At 46.4% G+C, this 27,251-nt stretch overlaps 4 protein-coding genes and 2 non-coding genes across 6 annotated transcripts in view; 4 read left to right on the top strand and 2 right to left on the bottom strand.

Annotated features, from left to right (window-relative positions):
* LOC115369788 (NACHT, LRR and PYD domains-containing protein 12-like) overlaps positions 1 to 27,251 on the top strand; it is a 322,926-nt gene that overhangs the window by 14,128 nt on the left and 281,547 nt on the right. The window lies entirely within an intron of this gene.
* On the top strand, positions 7,330 to 7,401 carry trnag-ucc (transfer RNA glycine (anticodon UCC)). The gene has a single exon. It is a non-coding gene; the product is annotated as a tRNA-Gly (tRNA).
* Positions 7,954 to 12,129, top strand: polr2d (RNA polymerase II subunit D). The gene is made up of 4 exons (XM_030066587.1): positions 7,954 to 8,246; positions 10,021 to 10,201; positions 11,130 to 11,225; positions 11,734 to 12,129. Exons 1-4 carry the CDS (start codon positions 8,168 to 8,170, stop codon positions 11,810 to 11,812), a joined length of 435 nt encoding a protein of 144 aa, XP_029922447.1. The 5' UTR covers positions 7,954 to 8,167; the 3' UTR covers positions 11,813 to 12,129.
* LOC115369877 (dual specificity protein phosphatase 14) lies at positions 13,488 to 19,053 on the bottom strand. The gene is made up of 3 exons (XM_030066586.1): positions 19,022 to 19,053; positions 16,297 to 16,610; positions 13,488 to 13,779 (listed from the first exon to the last, which is right to left on the bottom strand). Exons 1-3 carry the CDS (start codon positions 19,043 to 19,045, stop codon positions 13,569 to 13,571), a joined length of 549 nt encoding a protein of 182 aa, XP_029922446.1. The 5' UTR covers positions 19,046 to 19,053; the 3' UTR covers positions 13,488 to 13,568.
* trnal-cag (transfer RNA leucine (anticodon CAG)) lies at positions 17,523 to 17,605 on the bottom strand. Its single transcript has one exon. It is a non-coding gene; the product is annotated as a tRNA-Leu (tRNA).
* Positions 18,238 to 26,518, top strand: LOC115369863 (uncharacterized). Its single transcript, XM_030066563.1, has 5 exons — positions 18,238 to 18,321; positions 23,377 to 24,040; positions 24,159 to 24,235; positions 24,519 to 24,764; positions 25,136 to 26,518. The coding sequence occupies exons 2-5, from the start codon at positions 23,386 to 23,388 to the stop codon at positions 25,382 to 25,384; spliced, it is 1,227 nt and encodes a 408-aa protein (XP_029922423.1). The 5' UTR covers positions 18,238 to 18,321; positions 23,377 to 23,385; the 3' UTR covers positions 25,385 to 26,518.

Genomic DNA, 27,251 nt, shown 5'->3' with positions numbered 1-27,251 from the left:
TTCTGTTCTGTAGTGCTGGTGTAGAATGTATTCAATGTGGTGGGTTTGTGAACACCTCCCAAGCACACATTTCCAACTATCACCCATCCCAGGTCGAGTGTTTGGGCGTATGGTGCATCACGTGGGCCATTCACTTGCTTGCGCACTTTGTGGACAGAAATGATGTCACGCCCGAGAAGAAGCATCATGGGAGCACTAGGATCGAGCTCTGGGATAAGGTGAGCTACTGGTTGGAGGTGAGGGTGCTTAGATGCAGCACTGGGTGTTGGAATTTCCATTCTGTTGTTGGGGATGTCGTTGCATTCCAAGAGACTTGGTAAGGGGAGACTGACTTTCCCATCCATTGATTCAATTTGGAAGCCTGAAGCTTTTCTTCCTGTGCTCTCTGTCAATCCAGAGCAGCACCGGAGAGAGTATGAAGAGGCGGGGCCTTGGACATTGAAGGCATCAAAGAACTCAGAACGAGCTAGAGATTTATTACTATGCTCATCAATGATTGCATAGACTTTAAAAGCTCTATTGCGATAGCCTACATGGTGGATGTTGATAAGGCAAATCTTAGAGCATGATCTGTCACTTAGATCACCACCGCATACTTTGGTGCAGCTAGTTGTGACTTCTGAAGATGGAGTGGAGTCTTGCTCCCCGACATGCTCTGTAGAGGGGGATGGCTCTTGGGTCCATGGTGCTGGTCCAGGGTGGAGGTCAGAGATACAGTATGTCTCACTCTTACACTCAAGGCATGATGTTGCGTACTTGCAGTCCTTAGCCATGTGTTTTGTGAATGTGCAACATTTAAAGCAAATCTTGTTCTCCTTCAGGAATGCTTTACGTTCCTCTAACGGCTTTTCACGGAAAGCCCGACACTTCCGGAGTGGATGAGGCTTTTTATGGATTGGGCACTGTCTCTCAGAATCATCAGCTTTAACATCACATCTGTCTGAGGCAAGAGGAGAAACTACATCTGTCTTATGCACTGAAATTTCCTTTTGTTTACTTTGTTTCCATGCAGTCTTGTCTCCTTTTAAAGGGACATCTGCTTGGCCTGTGAACTTGAAACTTGGATCGTTTCGTGTTATAGCTTGTTGCCTGACAAAGTCAACAAAAACTCCAGAGGGAGGGAATGACACTTGGTTCTGTAGTTTGTGGCTGGATCCGAGAGAAAGCCACTTCTCCTGTAGGCTGAATGGCAAATTTTGGACTAAAGGATTTATTCCCCGTGATGTGCCCAGTGTTACGTCCAGCCTAGGGGAAACCGAACGCACATGAAAAGATGCTCCCCTCTTTCCCCACTCCCAAGGACGACCAAGGCCACAGTACTGCAGTCCAACAAAAGGATCATTTATTTTGACCAGCAAATGGTAGCATTAAACTTCAGGGTGAGCATGGCTCAAAACAACAAACAAAACAATCCATGACACATGACTGACTTTCCTAACCAAAAAAAATAAAGAAACAAAAAGACAGGTCTCTAACCTGATTCCCTATTATATAAACAGAAGGGGAAAAATGGTGACAAACAAAAAAGAGCTACTCACTCCTACAGCTACCTGGACTGCTAAACAACAATCTCCAATAACAATACACAATCAAGTACAAGCTCACACACAACACAGCAATGCCTGGTGCCGTTGGGAGTAGGGCCAAGAGAAGAGAAAGAGTGGCTCAAGCGGCGGCCATTTTATAGCAGCCCCACCAATCACCATCCACCAATCAGCAGCCGGCTCCAGGACCAACCCCAATGGTGATAACACCACCCTGAGGTGAGGAGGAAGGACAGCACCTGGAGAAAGAGACCCTAAGGATGGTAACACCACCATCAAGCAGGGAGGGATAACAGCACAAGAAATCACAGCAATAAAATTGACATATTATGACTCAGGGTCATAACACCAGGTATTGTAGGCCTGGGAGATCTCCATCTACTTTCGCTGCCTCCAGTTCCATTAGGAGATCGCTTAGCTCGTGGAGTTTCAGATAATCCCTGTTGGAGATTTTTGGAAAGCTATTGATGCGTTGGAAAAGTGCATCTTCAATCACTTCGGGAGCCCCATAAAATGTGTCCAGTCTATCCCATATCATCCTGAGTCCTCTATCTGGGAAATTAAGATGAACAGCTCTTATCCGTTTAGCATGCTCAGCTGACTCTTTCCCTAGCCACTTGACCAGTAAGTCCATTTCCTCGCTGGACGTCAAATCTAGACCTCTGACCGTATTCCCAATGGACCGTTTCCACGCTTTGTAGCTATATGGTTGGTCGTTGAATTGGATCAAGCCTGTGGTGACTAGTTCCCGCCGAGCCAAATATCTGACAAAGTCAGTCATGTTTGCTTGGTCTTGATGGGCATGTTGGGGTGTATGGCTGGGCATAGAGGAAAGAAGAGGACCTGGTCTGAGTGAAGTTTGGAGCCACTTCGATCACTGCCATCGATAGCTGCCTCCAAGACTTCTGCTTCAGCCACAGCTGCAGCTGTTTCTTGTTCCAATGATAACATGTTCATTGTTGCTTCTAGTTGTGATTTTTCTACTTTCAGGGCCATTTCTTTCTTTGCATAAGGTAAGCGTGCCTTGGCTGCCTCTGCTTTCGCTTGAGCCATGGCGGCAGCAGCTCCAGTGGAAGAAGCCTTTGTCCTTTTTGAAGAGCATGACGTGCAGGATCTGGTCCGTAATGTGCCCTCTTTCTTTTCCATTTTCTGTTTCTGGCGTAAGCTGCGTTATCCTCTGTGCTGAAGCCGTCGTTTCACTATGCTGCCCTCATTATCTGTTCAGAATATAACTCAGCAGTAATATAAACACCTTTCGTTCATCAAAACTCTGGAGACAGTTGTCAGTTTGTCCACAGGTTTACTGACTAGAAAAGGCCTGTCAGAAATCAAAGGCCTGATGAGGAGAAAGTGGTTGATTGCAGCAGTAACACTTCATGTCTGTTCTGCAGGATGAGTTTTCTTCAGCGGCTGTGTTCATGGTTTTGACAGCAGAAATATTAGTTTGGAGAAATGTGCAAAATCAAATGAGACAAACTTCATGTCATTATGTCAGAAAAACCAAACAATGAAGCGCTGCAACAAGCAGTGTTTCCCTCTTTAACAGCTTCTTCTCCACCAAATTGAACAAACCTGACAACCAATCACAGCTCTTTGCTGTCATGTTGAACCAATGAGTGAAGAGCTTTAATTTAAGGTAATAAAAATTATACATGAAGCATCTTGTGAATGTAGTTTCCAACAAGTGAAAAATAATCTGAATAGAGAAATATTCACATCTGTATCCAGAAATCTGTAAAGTGTAAATGTAGTTTAGTTTGTGTAGAAATGGCTCTTCCAGATGTGAAGTGAATTTCCACAGCAGTTTGTGACGTCCATTCATTCAGATCCTGCTGTGAATGAAGAGGACGGCTGACACCATGTGTCATCATCAAAGAGTTAACAAATCAATAATCAAACTGTGAATCAATCAGCAGATAATAACCACAGCAGGTCTGTTGTGTCTTGTTCTCTCCATCAGATTCCTGTGAACTCAAACTGGACACAAACACAGCAAACAGACACCTCGTCCTGTCTGTGGACAACAGGAAGGTGATGAAGGTGAGAGAGGAGCAGCCATATCCTGATCACCCAGAGAGGTTTGACTACTGGAATCAGATCCTGTGTAGTGATGGTCTGACTGGTCGCTGCTACTGGGAGGTCAAGTGGGAAGGAAGGATTTATATAGGAGTGACTTACAGAGGAATCAGCAGGAGAGGAAACGGTTATGACTGTTTGCTTGGATGGAACAAAAACTCCTGGAGTCTGATCTGCCATGGTTCTGGTGCTTTCTCTGTCAGGCACAACAACAGAGACACAGTCATCCCTGTCCCCCCCTCCTCTAACAGAGTGTCAGTGTATCTGGACTGGCCTGCTGGCTCTCTGTCCTTCTACAGCGTCTCCTCTGACTCACTGATCCACCTCCACACCTTCAGCAGCACCTTCACTCAGCCTCTGTACCCGGGGTTCAGGGTTTGGTTATATGACTCCTCAGTGTCTCTGTGACAGATCTGCGGGGTGGGAGTCACACACACACGTGCACACACACACACACACACACACACACACACACACACACACACACACACACACAGTCGTGTTTCCATCACTTCAGAGGACATTACTTTGACTTACATTCATTTCCTGGAGATTTGATAATTTTCACTAAGGGGACTTGCTTTTTGTCCCCATAAGGGAGGCGAGTCCCCACAACATGACTGTGTAAACAGATTTATGTCCCCACAACATTAGCAATACCTAGATCACACACACACACACACACTCAAAATAAATACCAAATGAATTGTTAGATCTCTACATCAATGAGGATTTTTTCCCTGTTGATTCATTTTATTTCATGTTATTAGGGACCGGGCAGCCTAAGCTGCCAGGACTTCTTAGGTCGTCTTCTGAGGACCTCTGAGGTCGTCTGGGACAGGTTTGCTTTCTGTCCCCAGAGTAAAAACTAAACATGGAGAAGCAGTGTTTAGTTTTTATGCTCCACATATCTGGAACAAACTCCCAGAAAACTGTAGATCTGCTGCGACTCTCAGTTCTTTTAAATCACAGCTGAAGACTTTTCTGTTTGCCGCTGCCTTCCATTAAACCACATTAAGGTTTAATATTTTACACTGCACTGTAACTTTTAATGTCCTGTTCTATCTTATTCTCCTTTTAGCTTCTTTTTATTAATTGTTTTTATGTATGCTTTCTTGTGTTGCTTTTATATTGTTTTAATGCCTTTATGCTCTATGTAAAGCACTTTGAATTGCCTTGTCGCTGAAATGTGCTATACAAATAAACTTGCCTTGCCTTGCCTTGCCTTGCCTTCTTCTTCCGAGGAAGTCGTACTTCCCATGCACGAAAAATCACCAAATTTTGCACAAAGGTCCAGTCCCATGCCAGATTACCTCAGCTGCAAACACAAGCCAAAAGTCCTCATGGTGGCGCTACAGCAAACCTCTTAATTTCAAAACTTTGAAAATTCCTAACAAATCAACCATCTATGCTACAGCTTTGCAACTTTCATCAAAATGTAGCCCCAATACTGAAGAAACTTTTGTGCACTTAAACCTATTGCAAATTATGAAATCCATCACTGTTTTTTTCAAAAACTGTAAAACTTATTAAACCTATCTCCTCCCTGCATTCAGTGCATCAAAATGTAACTGTAAATGGTACTGTAAACATACTCTTGCAAATTCTTGATAAATAAATCTTCAATGTTTATGAAAAAAATGGACAAAATTTTGGAGTCGTGGTAGATGATGTGTGGCAAATTTCAGAATTTTATCTCAAAAATTAAATTTTTGACAGCATTTTGAATTTTGCTCTCATGTGAACAGTTGGAGTCAATGCAAGAATGGCATTTTTAAATATCAGTTTTTCACTTATGAAGCAAATCAATCATTGTTAAAAACAAATGATCAACATCTCCATGCTGTCTAGATGCAATATGTGTATTTTCAGATTTTTGTCTTGATAACTGAATTTTTGACAGCTGTTTAAAATCTGCCTTTCCATGCATGGCTGGCTGCTGTCCTGCAGGTCAGTGATTGGCTCAGTCAGTCTGTGAAGCTGCATATGAAGTTTTAGCTCAGTGAGATAGAGGCCAGGCCTCGGTGTCAAATATTGTGAGTTCAAGCCTCAGCTTGTACAACATTCCCATGTGCCAAAACTCACCAACCTTTGCACAAAGGTCCAGTCCCATGCCAGATCATCATTGTCAGATTTTTGTCTTGATGACTGATTTTTTTTTTTTTTTTTTTTTTTTTTTTTTTACAGTGGTTTGAAATCTGCCTTTCCATGCTCAGGTGGCTGCTATCATGTGACTGGCTTAGTCAATTTGTGAAGCCTCACATGAACTGACACTTGACACTTACCAGGTGTGCCCTGCTCCCCGGGACCCCCCGGGGTCCCAGGGGTCTTCAACAAAATTGAGGCCTCATTTTTTTTTTTTCACTATAATTTGACTTCTTGGAATCTATGAGCTTTTGTATGACTAATTATTTTAACTATATGTTTTAATCTCACCTCACTGAATTTATTGTCAGTCTACATGCATTACATCTAAACAATTTAAAAAAGACAGAAAGATAGATAGACAGACAGACAGACATAGATAGATAGATAGATAGATAGATGTACTTTATTGATCTCAAAGTGGTAAAAAGAAGAAGAAAAATCAAAATATAGCAAATAACATAATCAATAAAGTGGATCAATATAAATAATATAAGGAAAAAAATTACAAACTTTGCATAGACTATATGTATAATGAAATATATTTGCAAGACAGTATAGGCTCTCTCTATATATATCTATATCTATGTAGATATAGATAGATAGATAGATAGATAGATAGATAGATAGATAGATAGATAGATAGATAGATAGATAGATTGCTGGCGATGGCTCATGAAACAGCAGAAGAAGACAGTAGTGGTAGATGTTGCGATCCTGAGCGACAGTAACATCAGGAAGCTGCAAAAACAGCAGGAGCTGAAAGAGGAGCTGGAGGAGATGTGGGCAGTGAAGGCAGCAGTGGAGCTGCTGGTGATCAGAGCTCTCTGGGCTGTGAGCCCAAACTGGGAGAGCGGCTCCAGCAGATCCCAGCAGCAACATCTGAGATCTCTGTCCAGAACAGCTGAGATACTGCGCAGAACCCTCAGGAACCCAGGAACCCATCCTGAAGGAGACACAAGACAGCATAATGGAGGCAGGGTGGAAACATATATACATATACACACATGATATATACATATACACATACACACACACCTAGAATAGATTTATATTCGTATAATTTTTAATATAATATCCATGTGACAGTCCTTGATGAAAATAAAAATATGTTTTCATATCAGGGTCTTGCAATGGTTTATCAGGGCCAAAACTCACAAATTTATGAGAGAAAAAGTAGAAAATTCTGAGAATTTAAAGTCACAAATTTATGAGGAAAAAAAAACTTTTTGGGGGCAAGGACCCAGGACCCAAGAACCTGAACGCCTGTTCTATTCCATTCTGTTCTACTCCATTCTGTTCTGTTCTGTTCTAGTGAGTTACCATCACTCAACTGGCAAAGTAACTGCAGGACTCACGCTGGCCACCAGGGGGCGCTGTGAGCAGAGCTGTTGAGCCGCTGTGTGTGGACAGTTAGGGTTACAGTGCCGTGGAGTTGGGACGAGGGCAGCGGATCAACAGGGAGACACATTCACAAGTAATTATTCATGAACAGATCAATTACAGGTATCTAGTCTTACGATATTATACTTCTTTACCGTATATTTTCACTACTGTTCACAAGGCGTTGGTGGTATAGTGGTGAGCATAGCTGCCTTCCAAGCAGTTGACCCGGGTTCGATTCCCGGCCAACGCAAGTACTTTTTTTTTTTTTCTTTTTCTTTTTTTTTTTTTTTTAAATAAATATCTAAAATAGATATTTAGTTTGTAATTCCTCTCAGTGATTGTCACAGCAGGTTTCCAACAAATATAACCGGAGTCCCTACCGCTGGTCATGAATTTCTGCCCTCCTGCAGCTGAAAACTGTGGCTTATGCGACACAAAACAGTCCTAAAATAGATATAATTTCCTGGAATATTTCCTCTGCTACTCCCAACGCTACAGTGCGGACGCAAAACACTTGAAATCCAGAAATAATAAACTTTTTTCCACAAAATCATGTTTCATTTAATATGTGTAGGTTTTGGGCTAGACAGCTGAACAGTGAACTCTCAGAAAGGACAGATGATTGATTTAAGAGACTGACCGGAATTAAGTGAACTTTTCATTAGTTGTCTAATGTGACATTTCAAAGCCTCTACATTCATTCCTATCTGTCCAGGTCCGGTCATGTATACGTACTGACCACAGGGTGGCGCTGCAGACTACCACTTCCCCGATAAGAGGCTGCGGCTTATATTTTGAAAGGGATCCGGGGCGGAAAAGCTGTATTTGTAACCGGAAGTGCTTTGGTTTTGTGTGGAGAGAAAAACTGCCCGCTAAGACAAACGCGCTGTATCAGGATACCGGTGCTGGAGGAGCTGCCGGGACAGCAAACCGCGGTGTTTCGGTTCGGTGTCGGTGTGCTGACGGGCGGCTGGCGGAGCGGCGGGCGGCTGAGCGGCGAGCTTGGTGCGGGTGTCATGGCGACCGGAGGCGGACCGCAGGCGCCGCATGTCGGCGATGTTGAGGAAGATGCTTCGCAGCTGCTTTTCCCTAAAGGTTTGTTGATTCATTCATTCATTCATTGATCCAGGCTGACCGCCATCACGCTGCCTGTCTGTACACGCGACAGGCTGCAGGTAAATGGAGCTGTAAGTCCACTGCGGTCCGCCGGGTAGCAGAGGCCCGAGCCGGAGGGAAACCTCGCAGAGCCCCGGGAGAGTCCCGGTGAACGGAGGACTGTTCTCACACCGTCTGCCTCAGATCTCAGTCGTGTTTTGACCGCCACTCATTTCTCAAAGGCCCCATTTCACTGATTCCGAGGCCGGCTGGGCTCAGACCCGGAGCCGCAGAGGGCAGCGGATGCTGGGTGCTGGGAGGAAAGGCTCCCGGCTGGTGTGTGTCGACTGGGAGGCTAATTGGAATAAATGCCCAAACAGATGTTTAAACAGTGAATTAAAAGGTTACTATATATATTAACCTTGAATTGAAAGGTTACTACATAACAGTGAATTACACGGTTACCATATACATAGTAACCTTGTAATTTATTCCAGTTAGAGCATATCAAATCAGATAATGTGTGATATTCACGTGTAAACAGAATAACTCAACGAACTTGTAATTGACTTTTTTTCTTGTCTTTGTGTGTGTAATCATCTTGTGAATTTTTATAGTGATATCTGAAAGTCAAATGTGTGTTAAAAGGCTGTTTTTTGGTATTATAAGGTCATATAGAGGTGATTTTCAAAACTTTCCACCAATGGGATTCCTTGGGACTTTTTTCCCCTCACTCAGGACAAACTGAGGAGCTTCTCTTGCAGTTTGTCCTAGCTTGACCCCAATTTTGGCCTAAAATTACTAACCCTGACCAGGCTGGCAGAGTGTGGTTCTCTCTGTGTTTGTTGAGTTACATGTGTAATACAGTGCGTTCGGGTCTACATAACGCCACCTACTGGAGACTCACCTCTGCTTGCATTTTATTCAGCCGCTGTTGTCCTCTAACAGCTCAGAGGGTTGCAGATTTGTTTCTTTACATTAATTCATTCATGCATGTCTGTATGTATTTAGTAATTTGGATCCCCATTAGTCACTAGCTACTCTACTCGGAAATAAACAGTATATAATCAGTAAAATTTTTGATGCAGCTCAAGTATAATAATAACGGCTCCTGGTGTTCTCGGCCCTTTGCTATGTCTTTCAGCTCTTTTTAAAGCAGTTTGGCCTGTTACATGTTAAACGTGCTCCATATTTCCCTTCCTCTGGACCTCAGGATGCTGCCTCGCAGAAGCTCTGGAGACACCAAGTGAAAAACAACCTGTTGATGCATGACGTGTATTTTAAGACATGTCAGCCTGAGCTTCAGCCACACGTCCAGTGACTCCCCAGTGGTTTTCTAGACAAGAACCACTGAGGACACCATGTGATTCTGTGTGGGGTTTTTAACCAGTTTAACAGCTGCACAGGTAGAGAGAAAAATCACAGAATGAGCTCGTTAAACATCCAGAGTGCAGGAGGCTGGATTTTATTATTTAATCAGAATGGTTGGTGTTCAGAGTTCACTGATATGATATTGTTACCGGTAACTTTGTTTAGTTTTTTTCCCCATTTACAAAGGGCATTTTAAATGCCACTTAAAAACATTCCACTGTTCTGTGTGATCCTGTTAATGCGGTTTGTCAGTGTTGTGCATTTCCCACATCAGTAAGGAGGTCAGAGGTCACGGCAGGGCTGATGATGATGATGATGATGTTGCGGTGTTGAAGCAGGACAGGTTGTTGTTTTTTTCCTCCGTGTCTCTAACACGAGGCTCTGTCCCCCGGCCGGCCCACAGAGTTTGAGAACGCGGAGACGCTGCTGAACTCGGAGGTGCACATGCTGCTGGAGCACCGCAAGCAGCAGAACGAGAGCGCCGAGGACGAGCAGGAGCTGTCCGAGGTTTTCATGAAGACCCTGAACTACACGGCCCGCTTCAGCCGCTTCAAGAACCGAGAGACCATCGCCAGCGTCCGCAGGTCAGGACCCGAGCCGCTGTGTGTGTGTGTGTGTGTGTGTGCGCGCGCGCTGTTATCGGATGCCTTTTTGACCTGTCAGGCCTTTTAGAAAGACATAACTTGAAAAGTAGGGAGATATTAACAATAAAGGTATTACTATTTCATATTTAAAATTAAATGATTAAAAAAGTCTCCACTAAATCACCCCCAGTGTTTGGGGAAAAGAGAAAGGAAATATGTTTATTTATTGAAATATTTTGTACTTTAATATCAGATGTGGGGTTTTTTTTAACAGTAGCTTAAAGTTAGTTAGTTCCGGTCATTTTTATCTCATCTCACTTCCTGGCCTCAGTTAGATGGAAGGTCACGGTCCATTTCCCACTTCCCATTCATCGTCTCTGTAAGCAGCCGTGCGGGACGCCCCGGCAGCCTTTGGAGAGACGGGGCGTCACGATGATGTGCACAGATTTGAGGTACAAAAATAATGAGGACCCACCGCCACCACAACCACCAGCAGCAGCTGTGACAGAGCTGTATGAGGTGCAGTCCAGGTGGCTCAGGTTCAGGTGGTCCAGGTGGCTCAGGTTCAGGTGGTCCAGGTGGCTCAGGTTCAGGTGGTCCAGGTGGTTCAGGTCCAGGTGGCTCAGACTCAAGTGGTCCAGGTGGTACAGGTCCACGTGGCTCAGGTCCAGGTGGCTCAGACTCAAGTGGTCCAGGTGGTACAGATCCACGTGGCTCAGGTCCAGGTGGTCCAGGTTCAGGTGGTTCAGGTCCAGGCGGTCCAGGTGGCTCATATTCAAGTGGTCCAGGTGGTACAGGTCCAGTTGTTTCAGGTGGTTCAGGCGGCTCAGATTCAAGTGGTCCAGGTTCAGGTCCAGGTGGTTCAGGTCCAGGTGGTCCAGGTCCAGGTCCAGGTGTGGGACTGACCCTCTCCCTCCGTCTCCTCCAGTCTCCTCCTGCAGAAGAAGCTCCACAAGTTTGAGCTCGCCAGTTTAGCCAACCTGTGTCCCGAGGCAGCAGAGGAGGCCAAGGCCCTGATCCCCAGGTCAGTCCAGCCCTCACACACACACACACACACACACACACACACACACACACACACTCACCTCCAGGTTCACCCCCAGTAACCCCCCCCCACACTGATATGGAGAGATGATTTGTTTTCTTTAGTTATATTTTATACATATTGTTCACAGTGGAAAGCAATGTGTAGTCGATCATGAACCCTTTGAGGTCTGACCAAGTTCATTGTGTTTCTTTAACAACAAGGGAAATGAGTAAAATATGACCGAAACATTAGTTTAAAAAAAATCTGTGTAATTATTAAAACGATATATTAGAAGGTCAGATCAGTGAAGCTGATTTAGATTTTTTGTATTTTTAAATGTGTGTGAAACTGAACTTTTCCCTTAGAAGGCTCTCAGGAAGCCCCCCCCCCCCCAAGGTTACTCTGAAGTGATTTTCATTTTCCATGCAGCACTCAGCTGATCAGAGAGGTTGGATTGTGTGTGTGTGTGTGTGTGTGTGTGTGTGTGTGTGTGTGCTGTTTGCAGTCTGGAGGGTCGCTTCGAGGACGAGGAGCTGCAGCAGATCCTGGACGACATCCAGACCAAGAGAAGCTTCCAGTACTGAGGGAGGAGAGCCCGCCGCCCGCCGGAGTCACGCCGCTTTTCAAACTGCGGCCCGGGACCCCGGGGCGGCTCCCGCTGGGACGCCACGCGGCCGGCAGCGGTTTGTCTCCTTCATCCTGACACTCCCGGCCCGAGCTCCATCAGGACTTTGTTTTTCTGTCTGGTTCAGGACGGCTGGACCGCCGCAGGCCGTCTGATCACAGCCTGGAAACTCCCAGCATGCATCACTGTCCTCCACACTGCCTCTGTCTGCTCTTTACTGAACTGCGGTCCTGACATTCCCTTTAGTTTGACAATAAAAGCTGTTGTTTTGTAAGAGTGGTGTCGGCTGTGTGTTTGTGTAAAGCATCAGGAGGAGCGACGTGCTCACTCGGGGTAGACACGCCCCTCGAGCTGCAGGCAGGACGCTGCTCAGGACCTGGGACACCTCAATCAGTTAGGAACAGTTCAGGTGGGGTCACTTCCTGTGTGTCGACCTCCCACCAGTGAACAAACAGCAGAATCAAAAGCTGCCTGCGAGTGTGACTCAGACTTATTACACTTCTTATTCTTTCACTTTGACAGAGCCAGGCTAACAACTCCAATAGACTTCAAGTCTTTATGCTAAGCTAACAGAAACTGAACCACTGGACGTCTAACATCTGGTGAAGTCAGGAAACGGGGATTTTGCCCAGAACAGTGGAGTATTCCTTTAAAAATGGGTTTCACCAACAAGGACTCAGTTATAAAGCAAATTTAATCACTTTGACGTTAAAAAGTGTTTCACCAAAACTTTAAAAGATTAATTTAATATTCACATTCAGATCCGGAGCTTTACCCGTGCAGTGTGTGACGGTTTAGTGACTCAACATGAGCGGGGGCTTCACACGTGTCGCTGATCACATCCCTCCAGCCGCCTGAGCCAAACCCACCTGCCTCCACGTGTGATGAGTGGAAGCCTGTGTGGCTTTGAGCTCCCGGCCTCCGTGTGGGCAGGACTGGCCGCTAGATGGCGCTAAAGGGCCGTAACGTGACACCGTGCACCTTTTAGTATTTGACTGTCAGATGTTGGACGACAGCAGCTGGAAGCCTCGGGAACCTGAGCAGATTCTTCAGGTTTCTTTCACAAACAAAGGAGAAAGGCGACGGCAGCTTCACGAGATACGACCCCAAAACAACATGTTGAAAAGTTACAAGAAAAATGATCCAAAAACAAGGAAATGACCTGAAATCAAGCAACCAAAAAGTCCTGGAAATTAGAAAAGAAATCTACCTCAAAATTAACAAAGAAAAACATTTTTCCTGTAACATCATTTTAAATATATAATTGTAATAATTATCAATATGACTTTCTGAACATTTTCCCCTTTTTGTGTCCCCTTTGGTCTCCATTTTTTCCAAGTTATTGTCTTCAGCTTATTTCCAGGTCATTTTCATGTAAACTTTCACTCATTTTTCCAAATCTTCAGCTCATCTTTTGCTGAGTTGTTTGTTTTTTCCTCTTATGTTTCTGAGAGAAATGAAGCCGCTCTGTTGGTGTCAGAGGGTTAAATGCTCGTTAGGGGCGTCTGAGGGCAGCCTGAGGAGATGTGACACCCGTCCAGGAGGTCCAGGGGGTCCAGGGGGTCCAGGAGGTCCAGGGGGTCCAGGGGGTCCAGGGGGTCCAGGGGGTCCAGGTCTCTGACCCGGCAGCAGTCTGTCATGTCTGGTGGTCAGCTGGTCTCTGGTTGTCATGGTGTTGTTATCGGCTCGGCCTCGGTGACCCCACAGGTCGGCCTTCAGATGTTGATGCAGTATGCGGCGGCCCCGTCCGGGTCCAGAGCCTCAGGTAGGACTCCGCAGGAGGTCACCGTCATCCTCACAGTGTTTCTGCCGAAAAGCGCCCTCTCGTACTCCATCAGCTGTCTCCAGAATCCGGCGTTGGGCCGGATGTGAGGCCGCTTCTCCAGGAGCGCCTCGTGGGCCTGGCGGAGGGACACGCCTTCACACCTGCAGGAACAGACAGGAACGTCTAATATCTCATTTCTTCTGAGACAAACAGTGGCTTCACATGTCACACAACTTCCCTCCTCTGACGGCCATGTTGGTGCAGCAGCGGCTCTGTTTCATACTCATCATCTATCAGTGTCAGCCTGTTAGCGAGCTAACATCTGCTCAGCTAACCGTCACTGTTTCGCACTGTTAGCCTAGCTCATTAGTACACCAGCTAGGGTTAGCATTCAACAGTAGCATGGTGTGCCTGCTGGCTAGTTAGCATGCTAGCAGTGTGTTGAGGTGAGCCGAGCTGCCTCTCCATGCTGTGCTAAAGACCAGACACAAAGCTCTCAAGTCTCACGCATTGGGCGTGAGATACGGGAGGGTATTGATATATCAATGCCATTATGGATTCTTCTTATCGATACAATTCTTTATCAATACTGGTTGACAACAATTGGTTGTCAATTTTGATTTATTTGGCGACCTAAGTTTGGATAAATGGCTGAACGAGGAAGACAAGACAGAAGAGAAAAAGGAGAGATACACGAGAGTGACGAGTGAAGAGCTGGATCAGCTGGAGAGGTCAGGAAATGAAGCCGGTACGGCCCGGTCAACGTCTTGGGCCGTCAAATGTCTACAAGACTACCTGACAAACACCGGGCAAACAGCTGATTTCTCACCTGTAAGTAAAGAAGAGCTAAACAAGATCCTCCGTGAATTTTATGGAGCTTTAATTTCTATAATAAAGAGAATGAGATGCCTCAGCTGAGTCAGCACCACGGACAGTACCTGCTGAGGCAGATTCAGCACCACGGACAGTACCTGCTGAGGCGGATTCAGCACCACGGACAGTACCTGCTGAGGCGGATTCAGCACCACGGACAGTACCTGCTGAGGCAGATTCAGCACCACGGACAGTAACTGTAAGATTTTCTACGGAGATGTGCGGCTGTAACTTTGTTCTTGTTATTAATGTGTTAATGTTATCAGTTATTAATTAGCCTATTAATTGTTATTAATTTATTTATGAGTTTCCTAGGCCATTGATTTAATTAATTTGTCAATTTGTTTGCATCTGTATATTGAAATGAACATTTAATAAATCAACACATCTGTGAAAGCTGTGGTCTTTATTTCAGAGGTAAATTGCTAACAGCATGAAAAGGTGATTCTATAACTCTGTTCAGCCTTAATGTGACTGCTTACTGTCCTTACTTTTGCTGCTTAGCCACATTAATCGGAGCTGATGTTAAATTGGAGTGACACACCCCCAGCTGAAATACAACATCTGCTGCTGAGTTTATGAAAAGACAGATGTTTGTTGTGGCCGACACTGGAAAGCAGTAGCCTGTATTTAAATATAACTGTTAATATAAGTTGGTTGTAGATAAAGATCAGCTGTGTTGGTGAGTTTCTGTCACGGCAACTGTTAGACTAAAAATGACTGAGAAGTCGGCAGGAGTATAACTATCAGTCCATGAAAAAATATTTTTTCCAGCGGATATTCTAGTTGCAACATGATTGAGCTAGCAGAGCAGCTTTGTGTTGCTGTGTGTGGTATTTATTCAGTTTTGGGAAATCAAGATGTCTAGAAAACATGATAAGCCCAAGCTGGCTGCTGACAAGGACTAGTTACCCTCAGATGTCATGTATTTCCGCTGAAACGGAGAGAATACTAGCAAATTTAATTTTAAAAACACCTAAATCGAGGTGATGGATTTGGGGCATGTGTGTCTGAGTTAACGGGAATGAGCCAAACGTTTTTGTTTGTTTGTTTGTTTTTACCTTAAGTGTTGCAATATAGGGGCATGGATGAGGTGCGCGGAATAGAGGCACAGTGTGGGGCTACAGGGGGTTCGCTGAAGTAGTTACAGAAGAGGACCGCTGTCACATTGATTCACCCTAACCACCTTAACCAACTCTAACCATATGGCATACACATAATTAATTGAAATCATAAAAGCAGAGCATTTGAGTAATAGAGGCTCTTAGTTCCTTTTTGCGAAGGTGACCGGTTTGAGCCAGTTTGGGAGGCTTTCTCAGATCGCTGCATTGGTGTTAGTGCTTCCTCATTTGAATGCAGACGCTGAGAGGGTTTTCTCCATGGTTGGACTAAACAAGACCAAAACCAGGACCAGCTTGGCACTAGATGGAACTCTGTCATCCATCATGGCAGTTAAAATGGCTGGCCTGGAACCAAGCGCTTCAAATGGGAGCAAACAACCTCCGTGCTGAAGGCCTCAAAACCTATCACCAACACCTACAATAAACAACACCGACCATTATCTCTCTCACACACACTCACACACTTATCAGTTCAGACCCCCGTCCCTACCCTAAACCCCACCCCCGCTGCCGTCGCCGCCAAAATCTCACTCTGTACTCAGTTCAAAACTTGAGAGCCCTGCAGACAGTTTGTTGAGTCACAGTAAAACCCTCTGGAAACGAATCTGCCTCCTCACTGTGGAATAATGTCAGGATGTCTGTTCACATTCTGGTGTTTAAATAAAGTTGACTTTGGTCTTCTACCTCATCAGATAGGCGATGACCAGCGCCGCTGACCGGCTCCTGCCCGCCGTGCAGTGAACCAGAGTGTTCCCTGTTCGATTCCCGTCGATCCGCTCGGCCACCGGCTCGAAGTAGCGGGCGAGCGGGGCGTGGGGGCTGTCCGGGACGGGGACGGGCACCACCTCTACCCCGGGCCCGTGCGGGTAGGACACGTCCTGCCCGCTGGCGTTGATGATCAGGGTGATGTTCCTGCTGGAGATCAAGCTGCGGCTCCGGGCGGCGTCCAGGCCGCTCAGGAACAGGCCGCCGGTGACCTGACAGACGGACATGATGACCTGCACACAACAGACAGCGCAGCCCACAGACACCTTTCAGCCAATTCCAAAAACATCCAAGTTAACAACTCATTCAGTCTCCTTCAGTGTTCAAATCTGGTTTTCTTAAAATATCCACCAGCAGGGTGAGACAATCCCACTGGTTTCAAGGATAAATAAATAATCAAGTGTAAATGTGTTGAAACAAGGCAGAATGAGGCAGATCAGCCACCAGGATCAAGAAAATGCCATTTGATTTGAGAAAATTCTAGAAAAAAGGCAGAATTTTTAACCCTCTTTGAAGAAAAACAAGATTTGAACAGTGAAGTGCGACTGACACATGAATGTTTGCAGGGTCATAAAGCAAAGTAAAGTATAAAGTAAATATTCCATTCCGCCTATAAATATGCCATTCATTCCATTCATTTTTCCTATTTATTATATTACATTTCACTTAATGTATATACTTGTATATACATTACATACATTTTAAATACATTATACTGTGTTTTCGTTGTTATTTATAACAACATTTATGTTTTGTTTATATTTTCTATATTTTTTATACTCCTTGTTTATATTGTTTATACTGCTTGCTTGCTATTTATTGCCTGTTTTTTACTGATGCTTCATATTTTGCTATCCACTTTGCTGCTGTAATGCTGGAAATTTCCCCACTGTGGGACTAATAAAGGAATATCTTATCTTATAGGAGCGTATATATACTTTCTATTTTCTTTTAATTTATAATTTAATTTAATTTTACTTGCACAGTGCTGGAGTAGTTGCCGTCACATTTCACTGCTGCTGTAAATGTACATTCATGCATGTGACAAATAAAAACCTTGAATCTTGAGCGTGTTAATTTAAAGACATCCTGTGCCTTCAAGGACTTGAAGGTAGGTTTTCCAAAATTTTTGAAAAGTATGTTTCTGTCAGAAGTGGGATTCGAACCCACGCCTCCAGGGGAGACTGCGACCTGAACGCAGCGCCTTAGACCGCTCGGCCATCCTGACAGTGTTGTACACCGCCTGGTGGCGTTTGCTTTTAACTACAACACAACTGAAATGGGGCGGTGTCAGATAAACGGCAGGGCGCTGGCCTGCTAATCACAGGCTTCCAGGTTCGATCCTCTTTGTGTGCGTGTGTGCGTGTGTGTGTGCGTGCGTGCGTGCGTGCGTGCGTGCGTGCGTGCGTGCGTGCGTGCGTGCGTGTGTGTGTGTGTGTGTGTGTGTGTGTGTGGTAGACTAAGAAAAACGCTCTAGAAGTGCAGTCCATTTACATTTAACACCATCTAGCACGGAATCGATAGTTTCATTCTCTCAGACCTTTTGATCCCAATTTGTGGCTTAACGGGACGCGTTGATCCTGTCGGTGAAGTTTGATACCCATGATAATAACAACAACAACAACAACAACAACAACAACAACAACAACAATAATAACAGTCAGACGGAGAGCATTAATCAACAGAGGAAACCAGACATGTTTCAGAGTTGTAATTTTCGAGCCACATATTTTTTATCCTGCAACTTTCCAGTGGAGAGTGTGCTGGTTAAATAGCTGATCAGAGTCCCAGTGCAGTTCAGACATGTCGTGGACATGCCCGTCCACAAACACGCGTCACGGGACAATGACTCACTGACCGCCCCTTTCTCTATAACCAGAATCAGTTTCACTTCTTCATTCAGAGCAGCTGTGAACGGAACAGGTGACCGGCAGCGGGTACCAGGTAAGAGGTGCTCTGATTCACTCCTGATTCTCCTCGGACAGAACAAACCTGATGTCTAAACAGCTGAGAAGTATCGGTGCGCTCTGGCAGCTCTAAAAATAGGGAGCTGATCGCCTTTGCTCCGGGACGGGGCGTCCACACCAAACTCCTTTCAAAAAACATGGCAGTTTAACCGGCTGGTTTACCTGCGGAGGCGCGGCCGCAGCGCAGCGTTGAGCAGGAGATTTTCCAAACCCTTCAGGCTATTTCGAAGTATTCGGTCAAACGAAGATCTCAAAAGACACACTTTATTCTAACAACATATTTTAATCACATTTTAGCAATAACATCGCTGCCCTTGTTCGTGTGCATGTTTGGTGGAAGAAGACGGAGACGAGGGCTCATCGATTACATAAGTTGTAATTTCACTGAGCGACAAGCTGCTTTTTGTGTTGCAACTGATGCCGAAGTGAAGAGAGGATCCTAAAGTTTAATCTAAAGCAGAAAGTCTTGCTCTGTCTGATACGAGTTCGGTCGACAAACTGATCTCTTTTACTCTGACGAGATATTTGAACGGAGTTTTGTCCGTGCCACGGAGAGCGATACGAACGGCGGCGCTGAGACGAACCCACTCGCTGTTTGTCCACAAACATGTCTTATCCTGAGCCGTGATGATATTTCTACTTTACAGAGACAACACACACACACAGGCCGGCCTCACCTCCTGAGCTGCGGCTGGCTTCATTCATGCGGACGGTGTCAAGTCAGCAACAGACACATAGAAAACTTCCGGCCACTTTCAAAATATCCCTGCTGACCGCCGTGTTGGATTTAATACAGAGACAAGCGTGAGGAGGACGTTATATATGAGTTATTACTAATGTACTCATCATTACGAAACTAGGTGGTATATTTTGGGGGGAAACAGATATTAAGTTGTTTTTAAGTTCACAGTCTAAATCAGAGCATTTAGTACATGTGAGGTAAAATGCAGGGAAATCCAGCAGATAGACCTTCTGTAATAATAACATAGGCTACACACTGTCTGGGACACGGTGTGTGAGACACTGATCACACCTGGATGCATCAACACCTGCAGCCATATGTCAATATGCACACCACATATTGTGAACAGGTAGAGTTAAAATGAACACACAGGGAGCGCTGCCGCCTTGCTTACAGTTTCAAAGGTTTTTATCGTTCACTTTTATTTTTTGAAAATGCTTAGTTTGGATTTTACTCGTTTCAGTTTTAGGGTTTTCTTTGTAATATGGCGAGATTTGTCGAGATTTAAAAAAAAAAAAAAAAAAAAAAAAAAAAGTATTTTGTGTAATAAACTGAACAAAACATCAAATCCTGTTAAAAATGTCCTCACTGAGGATGAACCGGATACACTGAGGAAATAAGACATTATTTCTAGAATTTTGTGTTTTGTTAGTTAGCTTTGTAAACGCACAATACTGTTTCAGGTAGTTATTATATCATATATTATATTATATTTCAGTTTCACCAAGTTTTCATTAATTAGTTAGTTGTCATTAATGTAAACACCCCTGCTGCCCTGCCCGAACCCTGGGTCGGGTTCAGGCAGAATTTGAGAACTCTAGCTCTTATTAAGAGAATTAAGGGCGGCATTAACTAAACACACACTTAACACTTATAATGATAGTATAATGACCTCATGGCCGCAGCTTCTCTGTCTGTCGCTCTGTCAGCTCGAGCAGCAGGAGCCCACCTGGCCAGGTAAACCCAGCTCAGCCCGCAGACGCCCGGTTCATGAAGCTGTTTGACTTCCTGTGTTACAACAGCACAGAGACATGAAGGTTGCAGACCCCGGCGAGGTCAGCTCGACAGGAAGTGGGGTCACACCTGGAGCTCAGACCCAGAAGGTCGTCATCATCCCGCAGGTCAGGTACCACCCGTCCATCCAGACGCCGGCCGGTGGAGATGCAGGACGGGCGAAAAGCACAAGGCGGCCCCAGAGGACGGGGCCCCCCGCCACACGCCCCCCTCAGACCGCCACAAAACCCCCTGACAAGACTGGACAGGAAGCCCGCGGTGACAGGAGCGCCCAGGGTAACCCCGCACCTGCCGGGGGGCGGCGGCAGAGGCGGGACGCTCCGGCTCAGAGGCGTCCGGGTCCCGGTCAGAGTCCCGCTGAGGCTCTCCTCTCTCCCGAGCCAGCAGAGCTGACAGCTGCTGGGACGTCCCAGCTGGGTGAGGAGGACAGGTTGTCCGGTGGCGCCGCTGCTGCCTGGCCGGAGGATGCGCCTTCGGGTTTGGGCGGGACGCTGAAGGAGGAAGTGGTGGAGCTTCAGACCCGCGGACAGAGGGAGAACCCGGGCCGCATTCAACGTAGATGTAGTGGTACGTAACATCAAGCTAACAGAAACGATAAAGCTTTGAACAACCTGTTGCATTACGCAAACGTTTCAAGTATGGAAGCTGAGAGGGCCATTCTCCTCGCGATTGTAGCCGAAGAACTGAGCAGGACGTTACTTTACATGGATCATTACTTATAGGGGTACTGCTAAAGACCTCTGACATCACTGCCACATACATGTGCTTTACCTCTTCAGATGATGGCTAACATTTTAAACATTGGCTACACTGATTTAGCAGCTTGGAAGCCATAATGGAGCTCTATTGTTTTAAATGGCGGAGGCTTAAATACAGGCTGATGCTGATTGGATAACACCTCTGACACACCCACAAAACAGAGGAAAACTACCTCTGAGGCAAAACGTTACGACCAAACAGATCATCCAATGAGATGCTGCCACACAGCGTTATGTGTCGCTGAACACGCCCCCGGCCTGGTTCGCCTGGCGGCACAACCGAATCACAGCCTCCAACGCTCACCGCATCGCAAACTGCCGCTTCGTTAGTGGCAAGAGCCAGACCCCGCCCACCTCCTAACTGGCTGCCATCACGGTTAGGCCCCGCCCCTTTTTACCTGTTCCTCCAGGGCAAATGGAGCCACAGCTGTCAGAGTTTCTGGCAGATGGTGGAAGGAGAGAAAGGTTGATGGAAAAGTTGTGTGTGTGTGTGCTCTTGATGTGTGTGAAGCTCTTTATTAAAAACACATTCACATAAATAACTGTTTCAGATATGTGCTCGACATAATGTTACACACAGAAACAACAATATAAATTAAAATAAATAATTAAAGCTGCAAGCAGCGTTGGACGGGCCCTCGCACCCCTGTGGCCACCTCGTCCCCGGTGGCCGTGTCATCAAAGTGCAGACAATTCATCCTTTTTTTCCCATTTGTAGGGTATTTTTTTGGTGCTTTTATTTTGAAAGAGTTGAGGGGCTTTTATTTTGAATGGCCGAGGATGTCCTAGTGTGTGCTTGACGTCAGTGCTGACAGCAGTGAAAATATGAGCTTTTATTGTGAAAGAGTTGGGGGGCTTTTATTTTGAAAGGCCGAGGATGTCCTAGTGTGTGCTTGACGTCAGTGCTGACAGCAGTGAAAATATGAGCTTTTATTGTGAAAGAGTTGGGGGGCTTTTATTTTGAAAGGCCGAGGATGTCCTAGTGTGAGCTTGACATCAGTGCTGACAGCAGTGAAAATATGAGCTTTTATTGTGAAAGAGTTGGGGGCTTTTATTTTGAAAGGCCAAGGATATCCTAGTGTGTGCTTGACGTCAGTGCTGACAGCAGTGAAAATATGAGCTTTTATTGTGAAAGAGTTGGGGGCTTTTATTTTGAAAGGCCGAGGATGTCCTTGGCATGAGTACTGGCAGCTGAGTCATGGTCTGACCAAAATGCAGGCAGACAGAGAAATCCTCATTCAATCCAATGGAGAAATGGAGAAACCCACCCCTGTTTGAGGCGTCACTGTTTGAACATAGTTTGCACCATTACTACTAACTACTAATCCTGAGCTCTGTTCTAAGCATTTTTCAGCCTTCAGTCATCACCGTCACACAGAAAACCTGACGGTGGTGACGTCTGACGGTGGAGACAAAAACCTGCTCTTTCACATGATCAGCATGACTTGTTCACATTAGCCAGCTTGTTTTCACCCTGTTGCTACCTGCATCAGACCTCTTCTTAAAAAGTATACATTTATTCCATAATCTAATCTAATATTTTTTATACAGAAGTGACAGTGTTGACATGTTATGGTTGTGACAGTAGCAGTGTCCAAGAATATGAAGAGATTTAAGAGAAAATAGCAAACTTCCAGGAGCCTGAGCGGTCTTGAAGCATGCAGTAGAGCTGAAGGTTTGAAAAGGGCTCCTCAGGAATGGAATTGACCTTGTAGTTTTTTTATTATTATTTTTTAAATAAATATCTGACGGTGGTGACGAATATGTGGCACACATTTTGAGCAACCACAAAATAATAGTAAATATTGTTCAAAACCCATCGTTTGTAGTTTTTAATACATGTTATGATGTACTCTTTCATGTGGTAAAGATATTATTCAGTGAAATTATTACTTTTTGTTGTTTTAATCAAGTTGAAATGATTATCTCCTATCCGAGGACAACTGGTTTTGTAGGCCATGGGCCAACATATAATCATTAAATTAATACAAATTAAAAATAAACCTATAAAAGAACCTTACAAATGTGCAAAGGACCCCCTGATTATGCCCTTGATTCTTTTTATTCATTAAAATGTTGTACATTTCCAGCAGAAATAGCATTTTTCTTAGTGGGACATGATTTATCCAAATTATCAAGAATCAGTGATGCATGAATTAAGGTCTCCCTGTCAGCCATGGACAGGTCTGCCGCTCTGTCAGCTCGAGCAGCAGGAGCCCACCTGGCCAGGTAAACCTGGCTCAGCACGCAGAGGCCCACCCGCCGGGACGTAATGACCACAGTCTGGGGCGGGACAAAGCCGAAAACTCATTCATTGACCAATAGAACGACCCCCAAAAGTCAGGCCCCGTGGTTCCGTTATGAAAGGACAAGACAGTTAATTACAACAAAAAAATTTTCCAAGTTTTTTCTTGTAGATTTGTGACTTTAGAATCTCAGAAATCTCATTGTCTCATAAATTTGTAATTTTTTTCTCACCAATTCCTACAACCCCCCCCACCCCCACCCCCCAACAGAGAACAGAGACATGAAGGTTGCAGACCCCGGCGAGGTCAGCTCGATAGGAAGTGGGGTCACACCTGGAGCTCAGACCCAGAAGGTCGTCATCACCCCGCAGGTCAGGTACCACCCGTCCATCCAGACGCCGGCCGGTGGAGATGCAGGACGGGCGAAAAGCACAAGGCGGCCCCAGAGGACAGGGCCCCCCGCCACACGCCCCCCTCAGACCGCCACAAAACCTCCTGACAAGACTGGACAGGAAGCCCACGGCGACAGGAGCGCCCAGGGTAACCCCGCACCTGCCGGGGGGCGGCGGCAGAGGCGGGACGCTCCGGCTCAGAGGCGTCCGGGTCCTGGTCAGAGTCCCGCTGAGGCTCTCCGCTCTCCTGAGCCAGCAGAGCTGACAGCTGCTGGGACGTCCCAGCTGGGTGAGGAGGACGGGTTGTCCGGTGGCGGCGCCGCTGCCCGGCCGGAGGATGCACCTCCATGTTTGGGCGGGACGCTGAAGCAGGAAGTGGTGGAGGAGGTGGAGCTTCAGACCCGCGGACAGAGGGAGAACCCGGCCTGGTTCGCCTGGCGGCACAACCGGATCACAGCCTCCAACGCTCACCGCATCGCAAACTGCCGCTTCGTCAGTGGCACGAGCCAGACCCCGCCCACCTCCTACCTGGCTGCCATCACGGGTAGGCCCCGCCCCTTTCTACCTGTTCCTCCACAATGTGTGTGTGTGTGTGTGTGTGTGTGTGTGTGTGTGTGTGTGTGTAGCTCTGCGTCACTAACGAGGCTCTTTGGGGCCGACAGGTGATGGGCCCCGAGTGCAGACCAGAGCCATGACCTGGGGCATCCAGCAGGAGGCGCAGGCCGTCCGGCGGTACCAGGTGAACATGACGGAGGCTGTTTTTATCAGTGGGTTTCAAAGTGAGGGTCAGGGGCCTCCCAGGGGCCTTTGAGGGCTCTCCAGGGTTAGGGAGACCGGGGTTTGTGTCACAAACATGAGAGGAAAAGGGCAAATTAGCAAAAAAACAACTGGAATTCTACCTTGTAGGCGATTTTCTTATCTCATGTTAGTTTTTTGACGATGATGATGATGATGATGATGATGATGATGAGGATGATGATGATGAGGATGATGATGGTGGTGGTGGTGGTGATGACCTGCAGGTGCTGAAGAGCAAGGCGTTGGGGCGAGCGGTGACGGTGAGGGAGTGTGGTCTGTTCATCGACGCCCGGCGGCCCTGGTTGGCCGGCAGCCCCGACGGCATCGTGACGGACAGGCGGACCGGCCAATCGCTGCTCTGCCTGGAGGTGAAGTGTCCGTACAAACACAGGCACGGGACGGTGGAGGAGGCCTGCAGGGCGGACCGGGCCTTCTGCCTGGAGATCGAGGAGGAGCGGCGGCCCGGCACGGTAAGACACCGGCACGTTTCCACCGCCGCGCTGCGCAGGGGCTGATGGGACGGCTGATGGGACGGCTGATGGGACGGCTGATGGGACGGCTGGTGATCCGGGACGTCCTGCCTGGTCAGTTTTCTGATCAGCGGCAGTGAGATGTGTCACTCGGTAGTTCATCAACTCAGAAGGTCTTTCATTAAAGTTGTAAATTTACGAGAAGAAACTGACAACAGGAGAAAAAAAGTTTTCAGTTTTTTTCTTGTAAATTTGTGACTTTATGATCTCAGAATTTTAAAGCTTTTTCTCACAAATTTGACCCTCAGAAATCCAGTTTTGTTTTTTTTGTTTTTTTTTTTTATCCTGATGTGCTGCGTCCTCTCTCCCAGCCTCTGTACCGCCTGAAGCCGAGCCACAGCTACTTCACGCAGATCCAGTGCCAGCTGGCGGTGAGCGGCCTGCGCCACGCCGACCTGGTCGTGTTCACCCTGAGGGAGACGGCCATCGTGCCCGTGACCTTTGACCCCGACTTCTGGGCGGAGACGGTGGCCCGGCTGGAGGTTTTCTACCGGGACGCCGTCCTCCCTCACCTGGGAGAGAGACGCCCGCGGGGCCCGGCCGGGGAGCCGGAGCTGTAGAGGGCGTCCCGTCCTCCTCCGAGCGTCCCGCCTGCTGACGTGCCCTCGAGCAAGACGCCGCGGGCTGAGGTTAACAGGCTAACAGCTTAAGATGGAACCCTGAGCTTTTGCATGATAATATTTGATTGATTGATTGTTTCCGCCCTGACAGAAGCTGCAGTTATTGATCTCCTCCTTCAGTATTAGCCCCAGCTGCACCCAGTCTGCTTTACTTTAATTATCAGATTTTATTTACCCGTTCACGCAGGAGGGACTGTTTACGTGTTACCTTGCACGTTCTTTTGCACAAAGGGATTTCTGGGCAAAACTGGTCAAGACGCAGCTGCGAGCTGACGTGAACTCACAAAGTGTATTTTTCTAACTCGCATCATCTTCATCAATGCACTGTAAAAAAAATAAAATAAATAATAATAATAATTTAAGCTGATGTTCTGGAAAGTCCTGTTGACCGCTGTTCATTTGAGCCCAGTTTCAGCCTCTGCGGCGCCCCCTGCAGGTGGTTTATATGCAGCAAAGCATTTGAGGAACATGAGAAAGATCCCCAGCTGGGCGGAGCCAAGGTTCTCCAACCGGTGTGGACCTGGAACCCGTCTGTCTGAACGCCAACCGAGACCGAGGACAGCTCGTGTTACAGCGTCCCTGGGGTCTGGGGTCTTCTATATCGTATCAAATATCATATCAAATACTCAAAGAATAGTTTTATTTTTTGATGATTTGTTTGCAGATGGATATTTAACCCTTTGGAGGTGTGGGCTGTAATTCAGTGTATTTCTGGAAAAAGAAAAGAGCTGCCGTGAGTCAGATCCTGTCACAAACCCCAACCCTGACGAGACGGAAACCTTTCTCATGACCATGAAGGTGCATCTATATGCAAATTACTGGATGATGCGATCTGCAGCCGACAGTCTGTTTATGTGTTTACAAACCTCATTTCTCCAATAAAAAGGAACTGGACTGTCTGTGTGTGCCTTTATTATATATTTTGACAATTTGAGCAGCTCACAGATGCTTCAGTAGCATCAGCAGTGTGTGTGTGTGTGTGTGTGTGTGTGTGTGCGCCTTGTTTTCAATGATGTAAATGTTGATTTTGGCAGCTTCCTGATGTTTCTGCGCTGATACGTGGCGACAGGAAGCTGCACCGAACCGGCAGACAGAGGGGAGGGTATTGATAAGAAATTATCTTTATCAATGCCATTATTGATTCTTCTTATCAATACAATTCTTTATCAATTCTCTCATCAGTTCTAAGTCTGTTATTATGTCCCTGGGAAAGACAGGGGGTGGTGAGGTGGGCGTCCCGTACAGTAACCCACACATAACCACACTAACCCTAAACCATTAAACAGCCTTTCTCCTCACAGGACCACACAGGACCAGCAGAGCTGCCGACACTCCTGTTTTTCCCGGGTTCCTCCCGTATTTTAGGCCCCGTTTACACGACAACAGCTCTGATAAAAACGGAAAACTTTTTCCTTTGCGTTTTTAAAAAGTTCCATGTTTGCACAATAACGCTGTGAGAACGATCCTCGTGCACACGGATCCGCGAAAAAAACAACTGAAAGCGCTGCAGTGTGCATGCCAGGCCAGCAGGTGGCGGTGTCACTTTGCAATGTGACACCACAGAGTAGCACCGCGCGCCTGCATACAAACACTTTGCCGGCGCATTGTTGCTGTTTTCCTGTTCGCGCAGGGCTGGAAACGTCATGGGCTAATGGCCTAATCACTACACAGTGCACTATATAGTGGTTGGGGAGGGATTTCAGACACAGCCATGGTCACGTGTGTGAAGTGGGGCCGAGTCGTCATCGTTTTCACAAGAATTTCGTTTTGCCAGTTTACACGGCGGCGGGGAGAGCGGCGTTTTCAA

This window comes from Myripristis murdjan, chromosome 13, assembly GCF_902150065.1.
Source record: "Myripristis murdjan chromosome 13, fMyrMur1.1, whole genome shotgun sequence".
In the NCBI taxonomy this organism is placed as follows: Eukaryota; Metazoa; Chordata; class Actinopteri; order Holocentriformes; family Holocentridae; genus Myripristis; species Myripristis murdjan.
The sequence above is the reverse complement of the archived record's forward strand: the minus strand, read 5'-3'. Positions and strand labels throughout refer to the sequence as shown.

Bases quoted from the DNA above. Each gene is read 5' to 3' on its own strand.
- polr2d (XM_030066587.1), top strand. From the start codon at position 8,168: ATGGCGACCGGAGGCGGACCGCAGGCGCCGCATGTCGGCGATGTTGAG. The intron at 10,202-11,129 runs GTCAGGACCCGA...CGTCTCCTCCAG, and splicing joins ACCATCGCCAGCGTCCGCAG to TCTCCTCCTGCAGAAGAAGC. The intron at 11,226-11,733 runs GTCAGTCCAGCC...TGCTGTTTGCAG, and splicing joins GCCAAGGCCCTGATCCCCAG to TCTGGAGGGTCGCTTCGAGG.
- LOC115369877 (XM_030066586.1), bottom strand. From the start codon at position 19,045: ATGAAGCCAGCCGCAGCTCAGGAG. The intron at 16,611-19,021 runs GTGAGGCCGGCC...TGTTGTGTGCAG, and splicing joins AGCCAGCCGCAGCTCAGGAG to GTCATCATGTCCGTCTGTCA. The intron at 13,780-16,296 runs GTAGAAGACCAA...CTGTTCCTGCAG, and splicing joins GTCATCGCCTATCTGATGAG to GTGTGAAGGCGTGTCCCTCC.
- LOC115369863 (XM_030066563.1), top strand. From the start codon at position 23,386: ATGAAGGTTGCAGACCCCGGCGAGGTCAGCTCGATAGGAAGTGGGGTC. The intron at 24,041-24,158 runs GTAGGCCCCGCC...TGGGGCCGACAG, and splicing joins CTACCTGGCTGCCATCACGG to GTGATGGGCCCCGAGTGCAG. The intron at 24,765-25,135 runs GTAAGACACCGG...CCTCTCTCCCAG, and splicing joins AGGAGCGGCGGCCCGGCACG to CCTCTGTACCGCCTGAAGCC.